The sequence below is a fragment of the Rhipicephalus microplus genome, chromosome X, assembly GCF_043290135.1.
Source record: "Rhipicephalus microplus isolate Deutch F79 chromosome X, USDA_Rmic, whole genome shotgun sequence".
Taxonomy (NCBI): domain Eukaryota; kingdom Metazoa; phylum Arthropoda; class Arachnida; order Ixodida; family Ixodidae; genus Rhipicephalus; species Rhipicephalus microplus.
In genome coordinates, this window is record NC_134710.1 from 243,507,086 (window position 1) to 243,526,885 (window position 19,800).

Below are 19,800 nucleotides of genomic sequence, written 5' to 3' on the forward strand. Positions count from 1 at the left end.
CATACACACGCACGCACACAGACACGCACACAGTATATTGGACCAGCGCGCGCTATTATCGCTGAATGGGCTCGTTTTCGTCGTGACACCTGTCGAACAAAATGCGTGAAAGGGGCCCTGAAACACTTTTTTAAGTAACCATGGAATGAATTCACTAGAAGAGCGTATTGCTTCACGAATTCAACGCCGCAAAAATTTCAAGAATCCGTCCAGTGCGAGTGGAGTTACAACGGTTTGCCGCATGCTGCAATTGCATTATTTCTTGTCGCGACGAAAGCGCTGGAACATAGCCTCCTTTATTTTCTATGGCTGGAAGCTAAGCAGGGAGGGGTGGCAGGGCAAAGATACTACCGCGCCTCGTGACCTTGAGCACTTTTTTTCTTTGAGTGCGCGGCCTTCTCAGTGTGATCGCGCACACACGCGTGTACAAGTAGCGGCCTCCCGTGGCTATCTCGGCAACTTGATTTTTCGGTCACAGACGCAAAGACGATTTTTCGCTCACAACCAACAGGGCCAACGCCGGCGGCGGGTTTTCTGCGACACGAGCTTGTTAAAAGAGGAGGTCGACGGCGCGAACGCGCGGCCTCGCTCATAGCAGGGAAAAGTTGCTTGGCGACGCGCGCATGATCACTCGCCCCGTGAGAAAACGCGGCCAGCCAACCGAGAAAACAGGACGCGTATTGCGTTTCTCAGTAGTCGGGCAGTCGTGTTTAACAACTATAACATGCCGCGAGCCCAAGTTCGGTGGCCAGTCACGCTCTTTTAGCTGTCACATCGACTTCTCTAACTGTGCTCTCACCGTTTACTATACAGCTACTACAAGCATCTATGACCCAAAGGGTAATGAGATCTGACAGACAATCATACCAAGGAAAGTATAGTCATTGTAATGTAAATGAAAAGAAAAGTGGACAAAAATATAACTTGGCGTGGGCAGGGACTGAACCTGCGACCACAAGGTTTTTTTTAATCATTAATCGTGCATGTTAATCGTCGCGGGATAGAGATGCATCACTAAAAGTCAATGTGGATGCATGCATCCACATTAAATGGTGCTGTAGCTGCCAAACACCAAACGTTGTACAAAATCACTTGTATAAATGTACAGTAAACATTGAACTACTTCTGTAAGGTCACGTTTTACTGACATGTAATGCGACGGAGGGGCCAATCATGTTTTTTTTTCCTTCCCAATATCCATGACACTGTGTCCGTTCGAAAGTCCGTCCGGTCCGTAGAAGCTATTTATGAGCAGACATGAGCAGTGGCGTAGCCAGGGGATGGCTCACAAGACCTGTGCCCTTCGCAATTTTTTTCAATATTATCATACAGAGCACCAAATGACACTCGATCTGATCTGCCAGCCTGGGCTCCACTTCAAATCATACTCACTTCAAAGTAATACTCTGCTCCACCCCCCTCCCGCAAAAAAAAAAAAAAATTATGCCTAAACCCTGAGTGCTACCCATACAAATTGCCATGTGATGTTATATTTGACATTGAAGAGAAACTCAGCAGCAGATCGATTTTTTTCTTTTTTGCTGCGACGGCTCCTCTACTGTAATACTATGTGATCTAGTTAAGCTGTTTCCACACATAGAGGGCATTTGGCATGCAGTGTCACATGGCACATTAACATCAAGAAAAGTAAATTGGCCTTCCTGGCAGCAAAATATGGATCCTTTATTTTCCTCCTAAGTTGGTGTCACTTTAAACACTTGCACATTACACCGGTTCTCCTGGCACATGTTCAGCAAAGATTATCTCACACCTTCACTGAAAGTACAACTAGCCACAGAAGAAAGAAACATGGTTGCACACTTATTCAACAGCCTTCACACGGAAGACTCGCTTTTACAAAAACAAGCAGGACAGCAAAACTTTAATTCATCGAATGGCAGGTTCCTCCAAAAAAATTTTTTTATCGCTGAAGACAAAACAACAGTATAGGAAAACAAACTGGAAAAAAAACTTTAGACAATGTGTTGCAAGCTAAACCCACGACAACAGTGTCAAGCACTGCAGAACACTTGTGCCGATTAACTCAGAATGGTGCAGCCAAAAATATCTTACGGGTTAAATTCAGTGGTGAGCTGTGTCTAGCAGTTTGAAGAGTAGACAAAAGGGCAATTCATAAGAGCAACGTTCAGGAGGTGAAAGCCATGTGCCTGATTATCTCGCATGCATCCAGAGTGCCAGACACCCAAAAAATAAAACCATGATATCACACAAGCAGGCTGACAGTTAACATGGGCATATTGGCAAGACGGTAGATACGCTACCATTATTATGCCATGCTTACTAGATAGGAATAATCAGTCTACCAGCATGATGTGACAGGTCAAAGCTTCCAGGCCTCCTATACCAGTTCAGAAGAATTGCTTTGCCCAATTCCAATGCCACTGTTCAGAAAGTGCTTATAGTCACTACTGTGGTGGATACTGCAGCCACATCAATTTCATTTTGCTAATGTGCACATAAAGAACATCAATAGAAAAAATAATTTTTTAAGCCTAGAAAGGTGTTCTACATCATAACAGGCACAAAGAAGTACTGCTCTGTACAATAACAAAACAATAAAGCTTATATTGCATTCAAACTGAGATAAAGCTTGGTATTTTTATATATAAACATCAACTACCTTGCTTACATGCAGTGATTATTGCATTCACTGTGAGCGAACAAAAACAAAACTAAATAGAAAAAAATATATGGCTGATGCATTGAGGCACCACAAATCACGTGGGCAAAAGTTTGCATTTGACAGACAATGCACAGCACACTTTTCACTCAAGAGTCGTTGCAAAACAAATTTTTTCGTTACATTCAAAGACAAAATCTTTGCTTTTGGCACAAAAATGTTGAAAAACAGATGGCAAAGACACAGCAGAGAGATACTTTTTTACTTCTGTGTTTGAAAACTTGAGCAACCCTATGTAGAGACAAAATTACATAGGAAAACAGCAAGACCCTTCACTGTCCTTCAAGTTCATTTTTCTGTCAACCACATTGTAATAAAAAACAGTGGTGCAGAGCAAATAATAAAACATTTATTAGAATGAACAATTAAGGCCCATTTAATCTATTTTTCAATGCAGTCATTAAAGTATATTCAATTAGACACACAACACAGTGTCTTATGCTGGCAGATTATGGTGGTATAAGTATGATACAGTGAAGGCACTGCATAATTTACACATTAGGCACAAATTTTTTTGATTATTTCATATGTCAATATATGTGGTCAGGCATTATTAACAACTGTGAACATAACTAATAAAAGAAATACTGCACCGATACAAGAAATAATAATAAGCTGTCAACAAAATGGCTGTACTGTACACTTTGTATTACAATGCACATGTACAATATTTCAGATATCAAAGTGTCATCACAAAATACTTGCCCATTCCTATGGTCGACTTGATGTACATTTGTGTTTATCTATTAGACTGGGCCCATACAAGTTTCAAGGTGCCAACTGAGCTCATTGCAACTGATTTAATTTGTAAATAAGCTAAAAATGTAGCCTACATGTCAAGCATGCATTTCTGTTCTTTGAAGTAAAAGCAGTGCAACTTGGAACATACTTCACATATAAGTCTATCTTCCTAAGGTTTCTTACTTTTCAGTGCTGTCTGCACTGCATGTGATAAAGAAAAGCTCTTGTCAAAATACCACACACAATATTGGCTATGTGTAGTGCATGAACCACTAAGAACAAGAAGCAACCATAACATTTGTATAATGGGAAACCAAGAGGCCCAAGGATCAAATGACTTTGCGGTGCCTTCACAGCCATCTAAGACAGTCGCTGTTCGAATGCACACTAATATGACTAAAATTTCAAAGCACTTGGATCTATACAGCTTTAACACCTGCATGCTAACCAACAACACCAACAAAAGAATGGCATTTAAATTCAGAGTACTGTCATTATATCACAAGAGAGGCACAACAACAAACAGACAGCTTATTGCATAGTATATAAAAGCTATTCTCAACACTTCATGCAATGAGCAAACTATGTTGCTAAAGATAATTGTCAGCTGAGCATGCAGCAGCACTTATAGAGCAACTGCCTAAATCATTATTCAGGAGCTCTGAAATATGTTTAAGCTTGACACTTCCAACTCAATTGACTCTTTCAGGAAGAGTTGGAAGTTGTACAAACCTTTCCATGCAATGAAAAAAGAGCACTATGCCATCTCTCTGGCTTAGTTCATCAGTTAGCACTGAAAGGGGCTGCAATTTTATGCAAACAAGCAGTCTTCATTTTAAAACAAAGAATCAAAACAATGAGTTTTCACCAAAACCAAGTGCATGCTGCCAAGAAGACATGGCCTAACAGCATACAGTTCAAACACTAACCTGCTAAAGTTCTAAAGTTACCCATTTTGTACTCGTATAGACAACATGTCTTCCTTGTAGATATGAGTCACAGCACACAATAAGTGATAGTGAAATAGAATGGTGACAAACTATTAAAACCACAGGGATATGCATTTGAAGATCAAGCTAATAATGTCTTAGAAGGTTTGTCAGTTTTCTAAAATATGATGACTCCATACTATAACCTTCAGGAGAAATCGCAAAAGTAGAGTGCTAGTGAATGCTTGGTGCATATCACAGGCCTATGTCATCATAGACTGCCAAGTGCAGTCAATACAGTGACTACTGCCCACATGTGGTATACATTGCCAATAGTATTGCTGCACCTGTATACCTTGAATAAGCTTGTTTCATAGAGTGAGCAACAATGCGAGCTTCTGAAATTGGTCTTCGAAACAAGGCTCCCGATTCAATCAGTGTAATAAGTGCTAAGATCGCCCATTCCATCACTGTGTGTGCAGCAGTGCCGCACTTCACTGACCCTTGTCAAAAGGTTGCAAATTAAGTCAGAGTAGCAGGCACCACAGCATTACACATCAACTCTCACAGCCGGGTGCAAAGACAAGACGCAGTCTTTGGACACGAGCATCAAAGACTAGAGTCGGGGCCCTTCTTGTGACATGTTGTGAAGTGCCCAACAGAGAAGGGCACTCTTCTTAAAGGGTGTTTTTCACTGGGGGACCACAATCATTCGGCAGCTGCACGCACCACTCTTGTGTTTCTGTCCAAAAGTAGGCCACATCTTTTACCGGATTCCAAAGGAGGATGACGGGCGAAAAGTGCTGGAGGCTGTATCGACTGGCCCGCTAGGATTTTCCGGCGATTGGCAAGAAAGAGTCCATTTGCGAAAACACGCACGGTTTAAAAAACTGAGTCCTTGTCCTAACATTCAGAAGTTGGCATCCCACCCTGTCATGTCATCAGGTGGTGGACCATCCGTGTCTGGTGGGTACCGGTCAAAGTTGCTTGTGTCTGTCATGTGACGCACCTGTTCAAAAATAAGAGACTCAGTGAAGTAGAATTCCTCTTTATGGCACTTGTGCTGTAGACAAGCAAGCGAAAAACAAAGGGTCTGCCTGCGGCCAGGCTGAGGCTTGCGATATGAACATTTTATGTGACCAATTTTAAAATAAATTTGGGGCTGCTGTGTCACCTATACTCGATAAGCGAAACATTTTTTAGTATTTTAGTGATTATAACCTACAGGGGCACACACGGGCCCTCATACAAATTAAGAAGTCAGATGGTAGACATGAAAGGACTACTGCAACATGAAAACGGCTATAGAGACGTAGATAGTGGCGTACCATGCCAATATGGGGAAAAGATCAAAGGGCTCAATTTTAGTCACAGCCCAATGAAGCCAAGAAAAGCTCTAAGGGTGTCACTGATAATATTTAATTTAAGTGTAGTACTTATTTGATAAAGAGAAAATGTATTAAAGTCAATGAAAAAACAACTCATTGCCAATGACGCTGAATTAACAGTTTGTGGCAGGTGCTCTCCACTTTGAATGAAAAGCTAGAGTCATGTGCCATGGCCAGTGACGTCTCATGACTACTTTGGCTGTTCATGACTCCAAATCGTCCGTGTACATTCCAATCAGTGTATACTATGTAGGCCTACGTGTAAGCAAGTTTTCGCACTGTTGCAAAGCACGGCTCATACAAAAAAAGTGCCACCATATCCACAAAGTGAATGATGATGAGTGGGCGAAGCTTCGGAGGTAAACCTGGTAAACCATGAATCCTCCGTACATTTTGCCCACTCGATTTTATTACAACGCTCCCCCTAGCGTACGTTGCCTCACTAAATCGAACGATTGCCTTCCACCAATGACACACGCCATACGTGATATCATTCCTAATTTATAACATCTCGCATCTCTCATCATCAACTACGAGTACAGTGAAACCTCGTTAAACCGTACCCGCATAAACAGTAGTTTCGTTTTAAAAGTAGCGAAGTCAAATTCCCGACTCGGCGGCCATTGAACAAAATGCATTTTATATCCACATAAGCCGTACCAGCTTATCGCGTATGTATCGGTTAATAAGTAGTTTTTCCAATTTTCGTTGCGCACTCGCCGCGGCATGTCGTCCCCCACTGGGCGTCCCGACAGAACAGCAAGCACCAGAGATCGAAACACGCCTCGCTTGTTTGTGTTGATGATGATGGCGGCTGTGTTGGTGAGCGCCATCTCTTGCATTTTTCTGCAACAAGAAGCACTTGGCCGGCTAGGCTTCTGGTGTTGTCCACGCGATGGCACTTTGCACAAACACGCAAACACGATGTGCACTTGCTTTGCTTTTTTTGTTCCCTTGGCGCCGTGCATAGGTGTTCTCTGGTTGATCCGTGCCGTACAGCTCTCACGTCGTTTTTCACGTGTTCTGTATGTGTGCTTGTGCTGCTTCGTACTTGCGTCATTCCGAAGCTGGGACAAAAGCATCGAGTGCTGAAAATAGAGGAGAAATTGGACTTAATTCGTGCTATTGAAAGTGGCACGAAAAAATTGGCGCTGGCACGCGAAGAGGACCTGCCATTAACCACGGTGTGTGGAATTTGGAATTCCAGAGAGAAGTTGCTCGGCAGTGCTGCTGCAACTGGGAAAAGGTGCCGGCGTTGCGGTTCGGTGTTTTCGGATGTAGAGAAGGCGCTGGTGAAGTGGCTAAAAGCTGCACGGTCAGAAAATCTGCCTATCAGCGGACCCCTGCTCGTGGAGAAGGCCCTGGTTTTTGCCTCGCAGCTCAACCATGACAAGTTCGTGTGCAGCAATGGCTGGCTGGCCAGATTTAAGGCGAGGCATGGCATTACTACGAGGACTGTTTCGGGAGAAAGTGCTGCTGCTGACGTGGATGGCGCGGAGCAGTGGCAAAATCCTCAGCTGAAGAACATCTTGGAAGACTACACACCTGATGACATCTTTAATATGGATGAATCGGCGCTATTCTTTAAGCTGCTACCAGAAAAAACCGTCGCGTTCAAAGGCGAGACGTGCACCGGCGGCAAGCATGCAAAAGACAGAATATCAGTGGCGTTTTGCGTAAACATGACTGGAACCGACAAATCTCCGCTCCTCGTGATTGGAGTCAGCGAAGCCTAGATGTTTTAAAGGCGCCCGGTTGCCATCAGGGGTCATCTATCGCAGCAACACCAAAGCATGGATGACGGTAAAACTTTTTGAGGAGTACGTGCGCCTCATCGATCATCGTTTTGCGGCTAAGAACAGAAGAGTTGTTATTATTTTAGACAATGCTTCGGCGCACGTCGCCCTGGACAACCTGACAGCTGTGAAGTTGGCGTTTCTTCCACCATACACAACAGCGAATGCCCAGCCCTTGGACCAAGGCATCATTCGTGCTGCAAAGCAGCTCTACAAGAGGAATGTGCTGCGCAGATTTCTTCTCGCCATTGAATGTGGCAAATTATTCTCCATCGACCTGATTGGCGCGATTCACCTGCTCGAATACTCGTGGCGGCAGGTTGAAGCAACGATAGTTCAAAATTGCTTCAAGCGTGCTGGCTTCAGTGTGTGTGCGGGCGACGCAGATGACGCCAGTGACACCATCGACCAGACTTCGGACATTGTAGACAAGCTTGCAAAACTCTGCTAGCTGAAGTGCTGGAGCGGCAGGGCGTTACGGAAGGCATTTCCTTCCCCGACTTCAGAGACACAGACAGCGATGTGCAGACATCTCCGGACATGTCCGAAGAAGCCATTGTTGCCTCGGTTGTCGAAGTGTCGCCAAATGATAGTGATGAGGACGACATGGAAAGCGACAACACGGGTGATCCAAGTCCGACAGTGGCCGAAGCTGCGCATTGCGTCAGCTTCATGCGGGTATTTGCCGAGAAGAGGGGGCTGGCGGAAAAGCTGGCTCACAGCATAAGTGAGTTTGAGACCGCTGTCGTTGCTGCTAGGCCGCCGCGTCGTCAAATGAAGATTACAGACTTTGTCACGCGAAGTTAATAAATTACTGCACGCTTTTTGTTCTTTCAACGCACTCCCTGAAGGTTTCTTTTTTTGACAGGTAAGTGAGCGACCTGAGGCTATTTCGGTTAAGCAGTACTACCGTTCAGCAGTACTACCGGTTAAGCAGTACGTACCGCCATCTAGTGAACACTGCAAGAACTAAACGAGAAGTGGCTACATACAGGAGACGCACAGCGCATGCCTTAAGGAGCTTCGCCCCTAAAACCCGGATATGTAGCATTCTACTTTACTCTTGGACCATTTTCACACCACAGCGGCACTTCTAAGTTTGCAGACATATTTGCTACCAAGCGATCTATGCACCGCACTTGTTTTTTTGCAATGCTCAAGCCTGGTGAGGTTTAAGGCATGGACAGCTAAATGTGCTTTTCTTTAAATTCAATGAAGCTATAGTGACTTGCCACTGCGGTCACAAGTGACTGCATATACATTTTATACTGGGGTTTTATGTGCAGGAAAGAATGAAACAATATGGCTGCTGCGGTGTTGTCTATTTTCTTCCTAATAACTGTAGCACCAAGCACCGATGTCCACATAAACAGTGCATTCAGATGCTATAAGCAGTCAGACACTGAGAGACACTCATGAGTAGCCTAACTAGGTAGGGAGCAAGGAAAAAGAGGAAAGAATGGGCCTTTCACATTATCCCACAATGCACCATGCAAGTGTTTATATTGTTGCAAAATCTCAGAAAAACCCTAAGAGCCATCTGAAATGTCATACGTTCAAACCATAAGATAATGAACTCAGATATAACGAAATATTGGTTATAACAATGTAAACGAAAAAGAGCCTTGCAAAAGATATAGTGTTCGAAATATACTTTCATAATAAATTTTTGGTAATAACAAATTTATTTTCATGTGAGATGGAACTTTGCTATAACGAGGTTTGAGTGTATTGCTCAACCAAATGAGTACTACTGCGCATTTTCTCGAGACCCAGTTTTTCCAGGCATGATCATAAATTATTACATGCTCCTTCAGAGTTGCAGTTGGTTCTGCTTGTCAAAAAAGATGAGTATACATAACTTCTTGCCCTTATAGAAAGCAATGTCCTATAAAAATTTCCACATAATATTTCAGCAAGGTATAGTGTAAACTGTAGCTTGGAAAGATGATGACTGCATCTAGGTGGTTCTGCTCATGTTTTAGGTGCAAGCATACGGAGCGTGCCGAAAGCGCTAGTGACCATAGCTACTAACCTGTTGTCTTATGCCTCCACTCTTTTGTGACTGCGCATGAAAATAACGCTGCTTCATAAAAGATCCGACTTACAGATCAACAAAAAACTCCGCCCCTCTGCAACATGCCCTGCCATTAACTTTTCTTCCTCGCACTAATTTCATTTGCCACAAATAATTACATGAGAAAATATACATGTGTACAATTGTGTGATAAGGTAAAACACTTTTTATAGCACAATGCTGCAGCAATATCAAAGTTTGCATAAACAGAAAACTTTTTGCACATGATTCATGTTGTTACACGGAGACTACAATATAACAAAAGCTTGATTAATCCTATGTATAAGACAACAGCTGTTAAAAAAGTTCGCAAAATGTCACAACTTGTCTAAAATAAAAGATTTTTTTCCTGTTCAAAGACATCAAATAGGTAAATAGAAAAACCCTGAGGATTGTGTTTACAGTTGATACAAGCTCCATAAACCTCCATCAATGATGATTGCTCATTTTAAGCTTACAAGCCTAGTCTGCTTGGGAAGGAAAAAGTGGAGTCTTGAACCCTTCAATTTAGAGATGATAATCACATGGTTAATCTTGTTATACCTTCAATTTGAAAAAAAAATTGTAAACATACTCGACTATATTGTTATTTTTGTTGAACATTTGATGATGTCATTCCAGCCAGCAAAAATGTTACCTTTCGCATAAATCATATAGCAGTTTTGCCGGCTAACGAATGTATAATGTTTTTCAAGATTGCTGGACTTGATGCAACATTCCAAGCATGAAAGTGTGGCATTAATTATACACAGCCTGCTCATAGTGCTGAAATAACTGTATCGACTGCAGAATGTGGACTTTCAAGAACCAGCTTTTTTTGAGTCCCTTTGAATTGATAGTTTGTATAATATGGTTTCTACTTTTCATAATTCCCATCTGAACTATTTGTCAAGTATTTACCATGAAAATGCACCACACATACTTCACAACTACATCACATTAATAAAAATTTTATAATGCCTATTTCGGCCCCTATCATGCCTAAAGTTAGGTTAAGATTCCTGTTTTAAGCACGTAAAACCTGAAATATTAGTAGCTTTAGTGACATTTCCACCTATTTATGTATAGATTAAAATATAAGATCTTGTCCCAGACCAAAACACTGCAATTATTGCACAGATATTCAATCCAATCTAAGCCAAGCCAAAGCGGCAAGTGCGCATTGCCGCGTGTTTTGTATGTTGTGTCGGTAATCTTGTCACATTATGGGGCGATACTGAAGCTACACAGCTGCTTTCAAGTTGGAAGTGATTGATCATACACTAAACAACGGCAACAGGGCCACCTGTAGACCCTTTGGAGTAAACGAGTTTTGTGTTCGCTGCTGGTGACGGCAGTTGAAAGCCACCAAGAAGCGTTGGGTCTGCCGTGTGCCTAAGACTGAGATTGATGGTGAACTTTATTTCTTCAGAAGGAAACTGTGGACGATTCTGTTAAATAGCCATAAGACAACCCTCCAAGGAAAAGAGAAATAAGGGTTTGAGTTGGCTGACGTATGGTGGAGTGGGTACAGCTTAACAAATGCTCGCCCCATTCCTGCTTGTCAGTGCATCACTGCAAGGGAGTATAGAAAAAGTAATTTCACTTTGACAAATATGTATTTTTATGATTAGCTAGGTCACAATAACAAAAACGATGGCTTCAGATCTCTAATTTTGGCTGTGTAATGAAAGCCACAAATATATATTAAGTGCTAGAGTGCATATTTGGACCAGTTGGTGCTTGCGCATAGAAAACACAAAAAAAGCATGAACCAAAGGACAACAGGACTGAGACAGAATAAGTGATATTCTGTCTCTGTACTCTTCTTGATTCGCACTGTTTCTCGCTTCTTATGAACAAATTAAGTGCAAAGTGAATGCCTGCATACCTGTGGAATTATAGGTGGCTTCAAAGTTCTGGTATGGAGGCCTTCCCAATTGAATCCATCAAACCACCTGCAAGGGAATGAAAAATGCACTTAATGCCATTCAACATTTAGCAAGGGTCACACCAATCTCTGTGTTAGCTAGTTCACTGGCAGACAATAAATAAATGTTGTTGTTTGCTTAGAACAATTAGGCTTGATTGTTGCTGTTTGCCTAGAACAATAAGGCTTGATAGAACAATTAAACTTGATTACAATATTCCAATAAATATGAAAGTATTCAAATTCGCTTTGATTCGAATTTAAATTATTAAAAATTTTGAGGTATTCGATATGAATGAATTGATGCATATTAGTCTACGTATAACTCCTGCAAAGGTGGTTTCACTACAGTGAAGGAATATTACAATGTGAAAGCACCGATTTAAATATATGTTAGTCGGCATGTAACTTCCTATAAAGGTAATTTCACTGCAATGAAGGGATGCTAAGCCATGAAGACACTATTAAAAATCTACACTGCTGCGAAGTTTTTTTTCATGGTCAAATGAAGATAGCAACCTCACATGGATTCATGATTTTGATGTTTAAAAACTTGTTATACCAGCTTATATACTCTAAGCACAGTAAATATTAAAACATAACATATTTTACAGATTATTATTTGCAATCTACCAAAAGTCAAATCTTGTTACTATTCTAAGTTGTTTCTACTTCCTCTGAGCAAGAATAACAAAAAAAGGCCTCTGCAAAGGCCTTGTTTCAAATATATATATATACAGTAAAAGCTCGTTAATTCGACACCCGTTAATTCGGACATTCGGATAATTCGGACGGCTCTATTGGTCCCGGTCAAAGTGCATGTTAATCTATAGGACTAAACCTTCATTATTTCGTCGGAATTCGGCTCTGCACCGCTTAATTCGGACAAATGCTGACGGCTGCTGCTACACAAAAGTGTGATAAAGCAGCGCTGGCACCACTGGAGTGAAACCGAAACCTAAGTGGCATCGCCATCATCATCAACTAGTGGGGGCGATCGCAGCGTCACCGAACGTCGGCGTCGTCTTTCTTCTCCACTCAGCGCCTCCGACGCCATTTTCCCTTGTGTTGTCGTGTCGGAACCATCTCTTCTTGCGGAGTTCTCTTTTTCTTCCATTGTGACGGTATTTGCATGCCACCACCATAGTGCGCTACAGCGATGGCAACGCCAAAAAAGCGGCAGAACTACGACGTGAAGCACTTGGCGACTAAAGTGGAAATTTTGGAAGCACTGAAGAACGGCGAATCGCGACAGCAGGTTATGACCAAGTACAACGTGAAGCGGAGCACGTTGGGAACATACGTGAAAAATGAACAACAGATTCGACAAGCCTTCGAAAGCGAGAAGTTTCATGCCTCTAGAAAGTGATTGCGAACCGCAGCTCATCCCCAGCTCGAAGAAGCTTTGCTCCGGTGGATTACTGACTGTCGCAACGTGCATCTGCCTTTGAGTGGACCTCTCATCATGGCGCAAGGTGAGAAGTACGCTGCAATGATGAACATTGAATCGTTCAAAGCGTCAGAAGGATGGTTTGCGAGGTTTAAAGAGAGACACGAACTTGTCTTCAGGAGTGTGTGCGGCAAAAAGGCCAGTGTTGACGAAAGCGTGACCACCGAGTGGAGAAATGTGAAGCTGCTGGAGCACATCGCCGCATATGAACCACGTAACGTGTTCAATGCAGATGAAACTGCTCTATTTTTCAGAGCTCTGCCCGACAAGACGGTGACTTTCAAAGGGGACGCATGCATTGGTGGCAAGAAGTGCAAGCAAAGGATAACTGTGCTTCTTGCCGCCAATATGACTGGCACGGAGCGCTTGCCACTACTTGTCGTCGGGAAGGCGCTTAAGCCACGTTGTTTTAAGAACGTCAAAAGCCTTCCTGTCGAGTACACAGTGAACAGGAAGGCATAGATGACATTGGACATTTTTCGCGGCTGGCTGCAGCAGTTGGACCGGCACTTCACGTCGAAGGACCGCAAGATAATTATGGTTGTTGTCAACTGCAGTGCCCATAACTGTACAGTCGAACTGAAGAGCATCAAAGTAGTTTTTTTGTCGCCCAACACTACGTCTGCTCTTCAGCCGAATAGCAGATGTACGTCTGCTCATTACGTCCGCTCTTCAGCTGAAGTCGAAGTACCGCAAGCATCTGCTAGAGCGAATGATCCTATGCTCAGAAGCTGGAAAGTTGTATCAAGTGGACTTGTTCGGCGCAGTGCACATCATCGCCCACATGTGGAAAAACACTCCGCCGCAAGTCATCGCCAACTGTTTTCGGCACAGCGGTTTTGCGAGGCCCGAGCATGCAGCAGTAGCTGACGATGGCATCGAGGAGGTGTCAGCCGAGTCCACCGACGATGACTGCCCGACTTTCGATGCTGTCCTTCCCACAGATGTGACCTTTCAGGACTACATCGCGATTGATCATGGTGTCGCCACGAGTGGTCTCCTGACCGATCAAGAGATTATTAATGATGTCACGGGCGCCCATGAAGACCCCGATTTTGACGAAGAATCATGCGAGGAGATACAGCCGCGACCTCATCGCACCTCACGGGAAGTCTCGGAGGCGCTGTTAATATTAGAGGACGCTTGCCTGAACACTCCCGACAGCTTGCGTGCTGTTGGCCATTTGGAACAGTTAAGAAAAATTGTGATGTCAGCCGGAATCTGCGCGAAAATGCAGACGACAATTACAAAATACTTCAACAAATAAAGGTATGCTTCTGCAGCTTGATTTTAAATGTCGTTTTCCCTGTTCATTCGTTAATTCAGCATTCGGGTAATTCGGACAGTTTTTCCGGTCCCGTGAAATTCGAATCGACGAGCTTTTACTGTATATATATATATATAGTGCAGGTTAGTTGGGTCATAAAAAATATACTAATTTTCCTTTATAACATGTGTTACATATTATTTGAATTTGAGTCAAAATTATTCGACCAAAATAACTGTTTGCTTTGAATTTGCTTCGAACCTAAAATTCACTATTTGCACAAGCCTAGAAACAATATTACACTATCTTAAAACACTTTTACACAAAATAGAAAAAGGCTGAAAACTAAAGCCAGGCAGCATATTACCACGTATTAGAGTTTAAAATTATGTACTGTATCACAATTGAGGGGGTTTAATGTCCTGAACCCCCATATGACTATGAGAGATGCCAAATGTATGCACTGTGATCAGGTAGGAGACAGTGCTTATGTTGCCGCAAACATGGTCAGTCTGGAAGGCCACACCATAAACCATTACACCTGAGTGTTTGCATGCATGCTGCATATACTCCACCAAATATCACTCCATTGATTCTCTAGCAGAAAAGTAAAACACAATGTCTCAACATGCTCTTGGGAAACGCCATTTACTTATGCTGCCTAGCAGCCTCTTCTTTTCAGGAATGAAGCCCTTACAGGACCATATGAACTACTCTACGTTACCCACTTCATTGCATTCAGTGCATAATGGAGAAGTAGGCAGCACCCATATGACACTGAACATCCACAAAGAAGCAGAAACCAATCATACTCTTACACCGTATGGAAGAGTGGCTTCAGGGCTCCTTACAACATAGAAATTATGTGGCAGTTGAGCCAAAAGCAGGACTAATAAACGTACTTATGCTTCATGATGTCCCGGATTCCTCCTTTACCATAGCCTAGCCTTTCATTTGGGTTGTCCCTGAAAGAAAAACAAAGCTTAAGTATAGCTGCTTCTCTGTGTAAGCATGAAACAACACCACATTGATTGCCGGCACAAAATAATAAGGGGCTTCTATATATGAAAAGAATATAAAAGGCACATTTGAGAAAAAACAACAAGTATTTCTAAATCCTTAAACTATCACCATGGTTTGTCAAAATAAAGTCTCACAGCACTAGCCATAATACGTGACTCATACAGTATTTACTATTGTTTTAACTTGCAAACTTACTGAATCCATTATAAAAGGAAATAGGAAGAATGTAATACTACATTGCTTGAAACCATTCATCCCTTTTATGGAAAAGCCCTGAACTAGATGGGCAGTATGGATGAATGGTAAAACTCTATTAAGAGTCCTGACAGGTGTGACTAGCCCACAGTGAGCAGTACGTTTAAAATAATTAATTAGGAGATAAAAATAACCATTTATAGCTTGCCCATAACCCCATCGAATGGCACACAATGTTGTGATAAGGAGTGCCAAACATTAAGACTGCTCAAAACTTACAATTTAGGGTTTTTATTAAAATGAATAAATCTTTTCAAATAGTTCAAGATATAAAGAAAGAATACATGCACGCCAAACATGCATCAAATTTCAATTCCCATAGAAATCCTAAAGTGGGTGAACTATCCTGTTAGTAGCACAGGGAAAAATGAAAACACACAATATCTAGATGAGTGGGTACTGCTCATCTTAGCCCCCATACAAAGTAAAGCTCAATTTACTGGTAAAATGAGCAAAGACTGAGTGTTAAAATTTTAACTGCACTTACCTGCACAATTTCTTGATGAGTGCTGTTGCATTGCGTGTGATGCACCTTGGGAAGTCAATAGCATCGATCCCCTTCAAGATGATGTTATACGTCTTCATGAAATCGGGATCCGTAAATGGAGGTCTGCATTACAAGGACATCAAGGATATTTACATTAGATGCAGGTTCATGAACTGTTTCCGAAGCCATGCTGTTTTCCTTGCAGGTAGTACAGTGAAATATCGTTATAGCGAACCTCAGATTAATAATTTTTTTCAGAATAAAGTTTTCCTTAAATCCCTCTCAAAATGTCAAGCTCATGATGACGATGAAATGTCCATTGGTTTAATGTAAAAATATTTCACTACTACTAATTTCAGAATACCGAATGCTTCAGAATTACATATCGAATTGCATCCCTCTTTATTTCCACAACACTTCAAAATAACGAATGGCAATTTCAAAAAGTTACTCACGGCTACAAAAATAATGCCCAGCTTCGTTTTTGGCTCTATATTAATCATCAAAACGCCTGCGTATTTTTCCATCTGCTTGCCCTATTCAAATATGCAAGAGCCCAATAGCCATCATAATTGCCTGGTGCTTGTTTTCTCGCATCAGGCATCGCACCTGATTGCACCACTGCCGTTGTTTTCGTCGGACAGCTTTACCTGCGCGCTTGTTACATGGCTGTTTTCGGGCCTTTTGGTTGGTGGTTGAGTGTTCAAGATGAGCTCCAGAAGCAGCACAAAAGGAATGCTACGTGAGTGAAAAATGCAATGTGAGTGACCTGTGGGATGAAGTCGCCGATGATTGCCCGGGCATGCTTCACTAACGCACAGTGTGACGACAAAGTATGCACATGAGCGTAGCTGATGACCGATATGATCCATACCATCTGTGATAAGAAAATTATTTGTGGGGTTTAACGTTCCAAAACCACCATATGATTATGAGAGACGCCGTAGTGGAGGGCTCCGGAAATTTCGACCACCTGGGGTTCTTTAACGTGCGCCCAAATCTGAGCACACGGGCCTACAACATTTCCGCCTCCATCGGAAATGCAGCCGCCGCAGCCGAGAATTGAACCCGCGACCTGCAGGTCAGCAGCCGAGTACCTTAGCCACTAGACCACCGCGGCGGGGCTGTGATAAGGAAATGGCGACTAGTGTAAAGATGATGTTGAAACAGCGCACATGCACTGTTTTAGAAGAATCGCTACTTAATGTATTAATTGCTACTTAATGTACTAATTGCTACCTAATGTATTAGAAGAATCGCTACTTAATGCTGATGCTTCTCAGTGAGTACAAAGCATGTGCACGATTAATAGTTCGTAGTTCAGCAGTTGAGTTGCCAACATCAGGATATATTGCACTCTTCCTCAAACAAACGTGCACTTGTTCTGTATAATATACCGTTTTTGTTTTTTTGTCGCTTATTGGAGCGTAACACGATCGTGAACATAAACACAGCATAGGAAGGGGACTCACATGTTTATGATTGCGATTTTTGAGCAGATTTTATCTTATTTTCACTATGACAACTTTTCAAAATAATGAATGATTTTTAGCAGTCCCTTAAGATTCATTGTATCGATATTTATTTGCATGTAGAAGACTTGTCAAAGCAATAGTAGGTACAGTTATCCAGCCATCCTGAAAATGCTGCCACTCTCGGAGCATTTTCTCACACTTTACAGATGAGTGCAGCAATAAGACATTACTGAGTGAAAAAGCAGCTACACATGATTTAGGATACGTCGAATCAGAAACAATTGAAAAATTGTATGTTGAATTTTGTTGCACATATGCCGGTGGCATGACTCAAGAATCACATTCAATGCTGTCTTTGTTTTTTAACGGAGAAATTTGGATTGAAACTTTTGCATAGCTTTTACTCTGGAGTATAAAAAGTGAGTGAATGAATTCCATAGTGTATAGCGAACTGTTAATGCCATGCCTGGAGAAGGGGGGCCACCTCATTCCAGGTAGCCATTACGATAGCCATGCCCTGTTCACCAGCTGCAGCTGGTCCTCAAGATTTGCGCTTGTCAAATATGTTCAAACAAATAATAACATACAAGTATTGATAACGAAGGAAAGAAGGGTAAACTTAAAGGCTTGTTTACCTTGTTAGAATCAATATTAATAAAAAATGACAGACACTTATGTCAAGAAAAGTATAGGGGATATTATTAGAAGTAACTGTAACGTAAATGTGAAGAAAGAAAAATGGATGAAAAGAGAACTTGCCGTGGGCAGGAACTGAACCTGCAACCTTTGAATAACGCGTTCGATGCTCTATTAATTTAGGTACCATGGCAGCTATCATCCTATCCACTTTATTAAGTATGTATTTGCATTAAACATGGGGGCATCAGTCAGTGCCGCCTGGTGCCACTGCGGCGAGTGTGAAGACACTCATTTTTTACCTATTGGCAGATTTGGTGCCTTCAGGTGGTATGTGAGGGATTATTGGTCAGCTGCCAGCTCGTAATAAGATCACGTGCTACGTGACACCAATAGGCAAAAAATGAGTGTCCTACACTCGTTGCAATGGCAAAAGGCGATGCTGACTGACGCTCCCACATTTAATGCACGTACTTACCCAATAAAGTGGATGGGGGATAGCCACCGTGGTAGCTCAGTTGGTAGAGCATCGAACGCGTTATTCGAAGGTCGTAGGTTCGGTTCCTTCCCACGGCAAGTTATCTTTCCATCCACTTTTCCTTTTTCACATTTATATTACAATTACTTCTAATATTATCGCCTATACTTTTTTTGAAATAATTGTCTGACAGTTTTCATTACATATTGACAATGCTACAGCAGAGAGGCTACTGAGCAGAGAGGCTACTGAATGTGCTTGACTATATTAAGTATTAGCTAACAGAACACAGAGTGTCAATGAAGAACCTGAGTGCACTCAAACGCTATACAATTAAAAATGGCTCAGACAGAAATATGCCATTTCACATATGCGACATTATGTATTTCTATTGTTTTACCTAGATGATGCAAACCTAAAGTGACAGAACTACGAAGTGACCAATTAAGAATATGACCCCTGAATTATTTATGACAACATGAAAGAATTCAGCAAATCCTGTAACATATAGCACTGACCACTATCAAAAAACAGTCATAGAAAATAAAAATAGCAGAGAGGATTAACGCAATCATAAAAGCACTATCAAGTGAATGCAGGACACACATCTGGCCTACAATATTTAGCTTTTACTATGAAGTGCGAGTTACAGCTGACTAGATACAACCTGAATGCTTTCATTAAAGTTGTGTGAAACAGAAATGAGCCCTCAGAATTCGCTCAGTCAGATAACTTGATAGTGACTTCCTATTTCATCTCTCTTACAAAAAGATTAATCTGATTGAGTTAGTCAAATGTGTATTCAAACAAAAGAAACAAAAACCTACATGCACAGATAAATAAATCCTCATTCACACATGAAAAAACGATGCTTCAGTGCTGGTGCAACTTGCACATTATGTATCAAGTGAACTTGGTGCTTTCTTTTTTGAAGAGTGCAATGCAATGAAAACTCATGAAATCTTTTAAAAATCAAATTTCATGGAGTTCATACAGTATCGACCGCTTATAACGTAAGTCGCGGAAGACGCGAATATCTGTACTATACGCGGTACCGCACTATAACCGAAACAACCTTTTTCAAGGGCCACACTTGCGCAAAACATGTTAAACATGCAGCTTCGCGTGTCCGAAAATCGAAGCGTGCGATGCGTGCTTGCTAACATTTACATTTCTGAATGTTAAAAG

General features: G+C 41.9%; 1 protein-coding gene across 4 annotated transcripts in view; it reads right to left on the bottom strand.

Annotated features, from left to right (window-relative positions):
* Window positions 1-1,662: 1,662 nt before the first annotated feature.
* Window positions 1,663-19,800, bottom strand: part of for (cGMP-dependent protein kinase for) — a 182,900-nt gene continuing 164,762 nt past the window's right edge. For all 4 annotated transcript variants that reach the window (XM_037414181.2, XM_075878880.1, XM_037414184.2 and 1 more), the window contains exons 15-18: window positions 16,024-16,146; window positions 15,161-15,223; window positions 11,503-11,569; window positions 1,663-5,380 (exon numbers count right to left, since the gene is read on the bottom strand). In XM_037414181.2, the coding sequence (XP_037270078.2) occupies window positions 5,282-5,380; window positions 11,503-11,569; window positions 15,161-15,223; window positions 16,024-16,146 (352 nt within the window). In that variant the 3' untranslated portion in view covers window positions 1,663-5,281. The remainder of the gene's footprint in view (window positions 5,381-11,502; window positions 11,570-15,160; window positions 15,224-16,023; window positions 16,147-19,800) is intronic.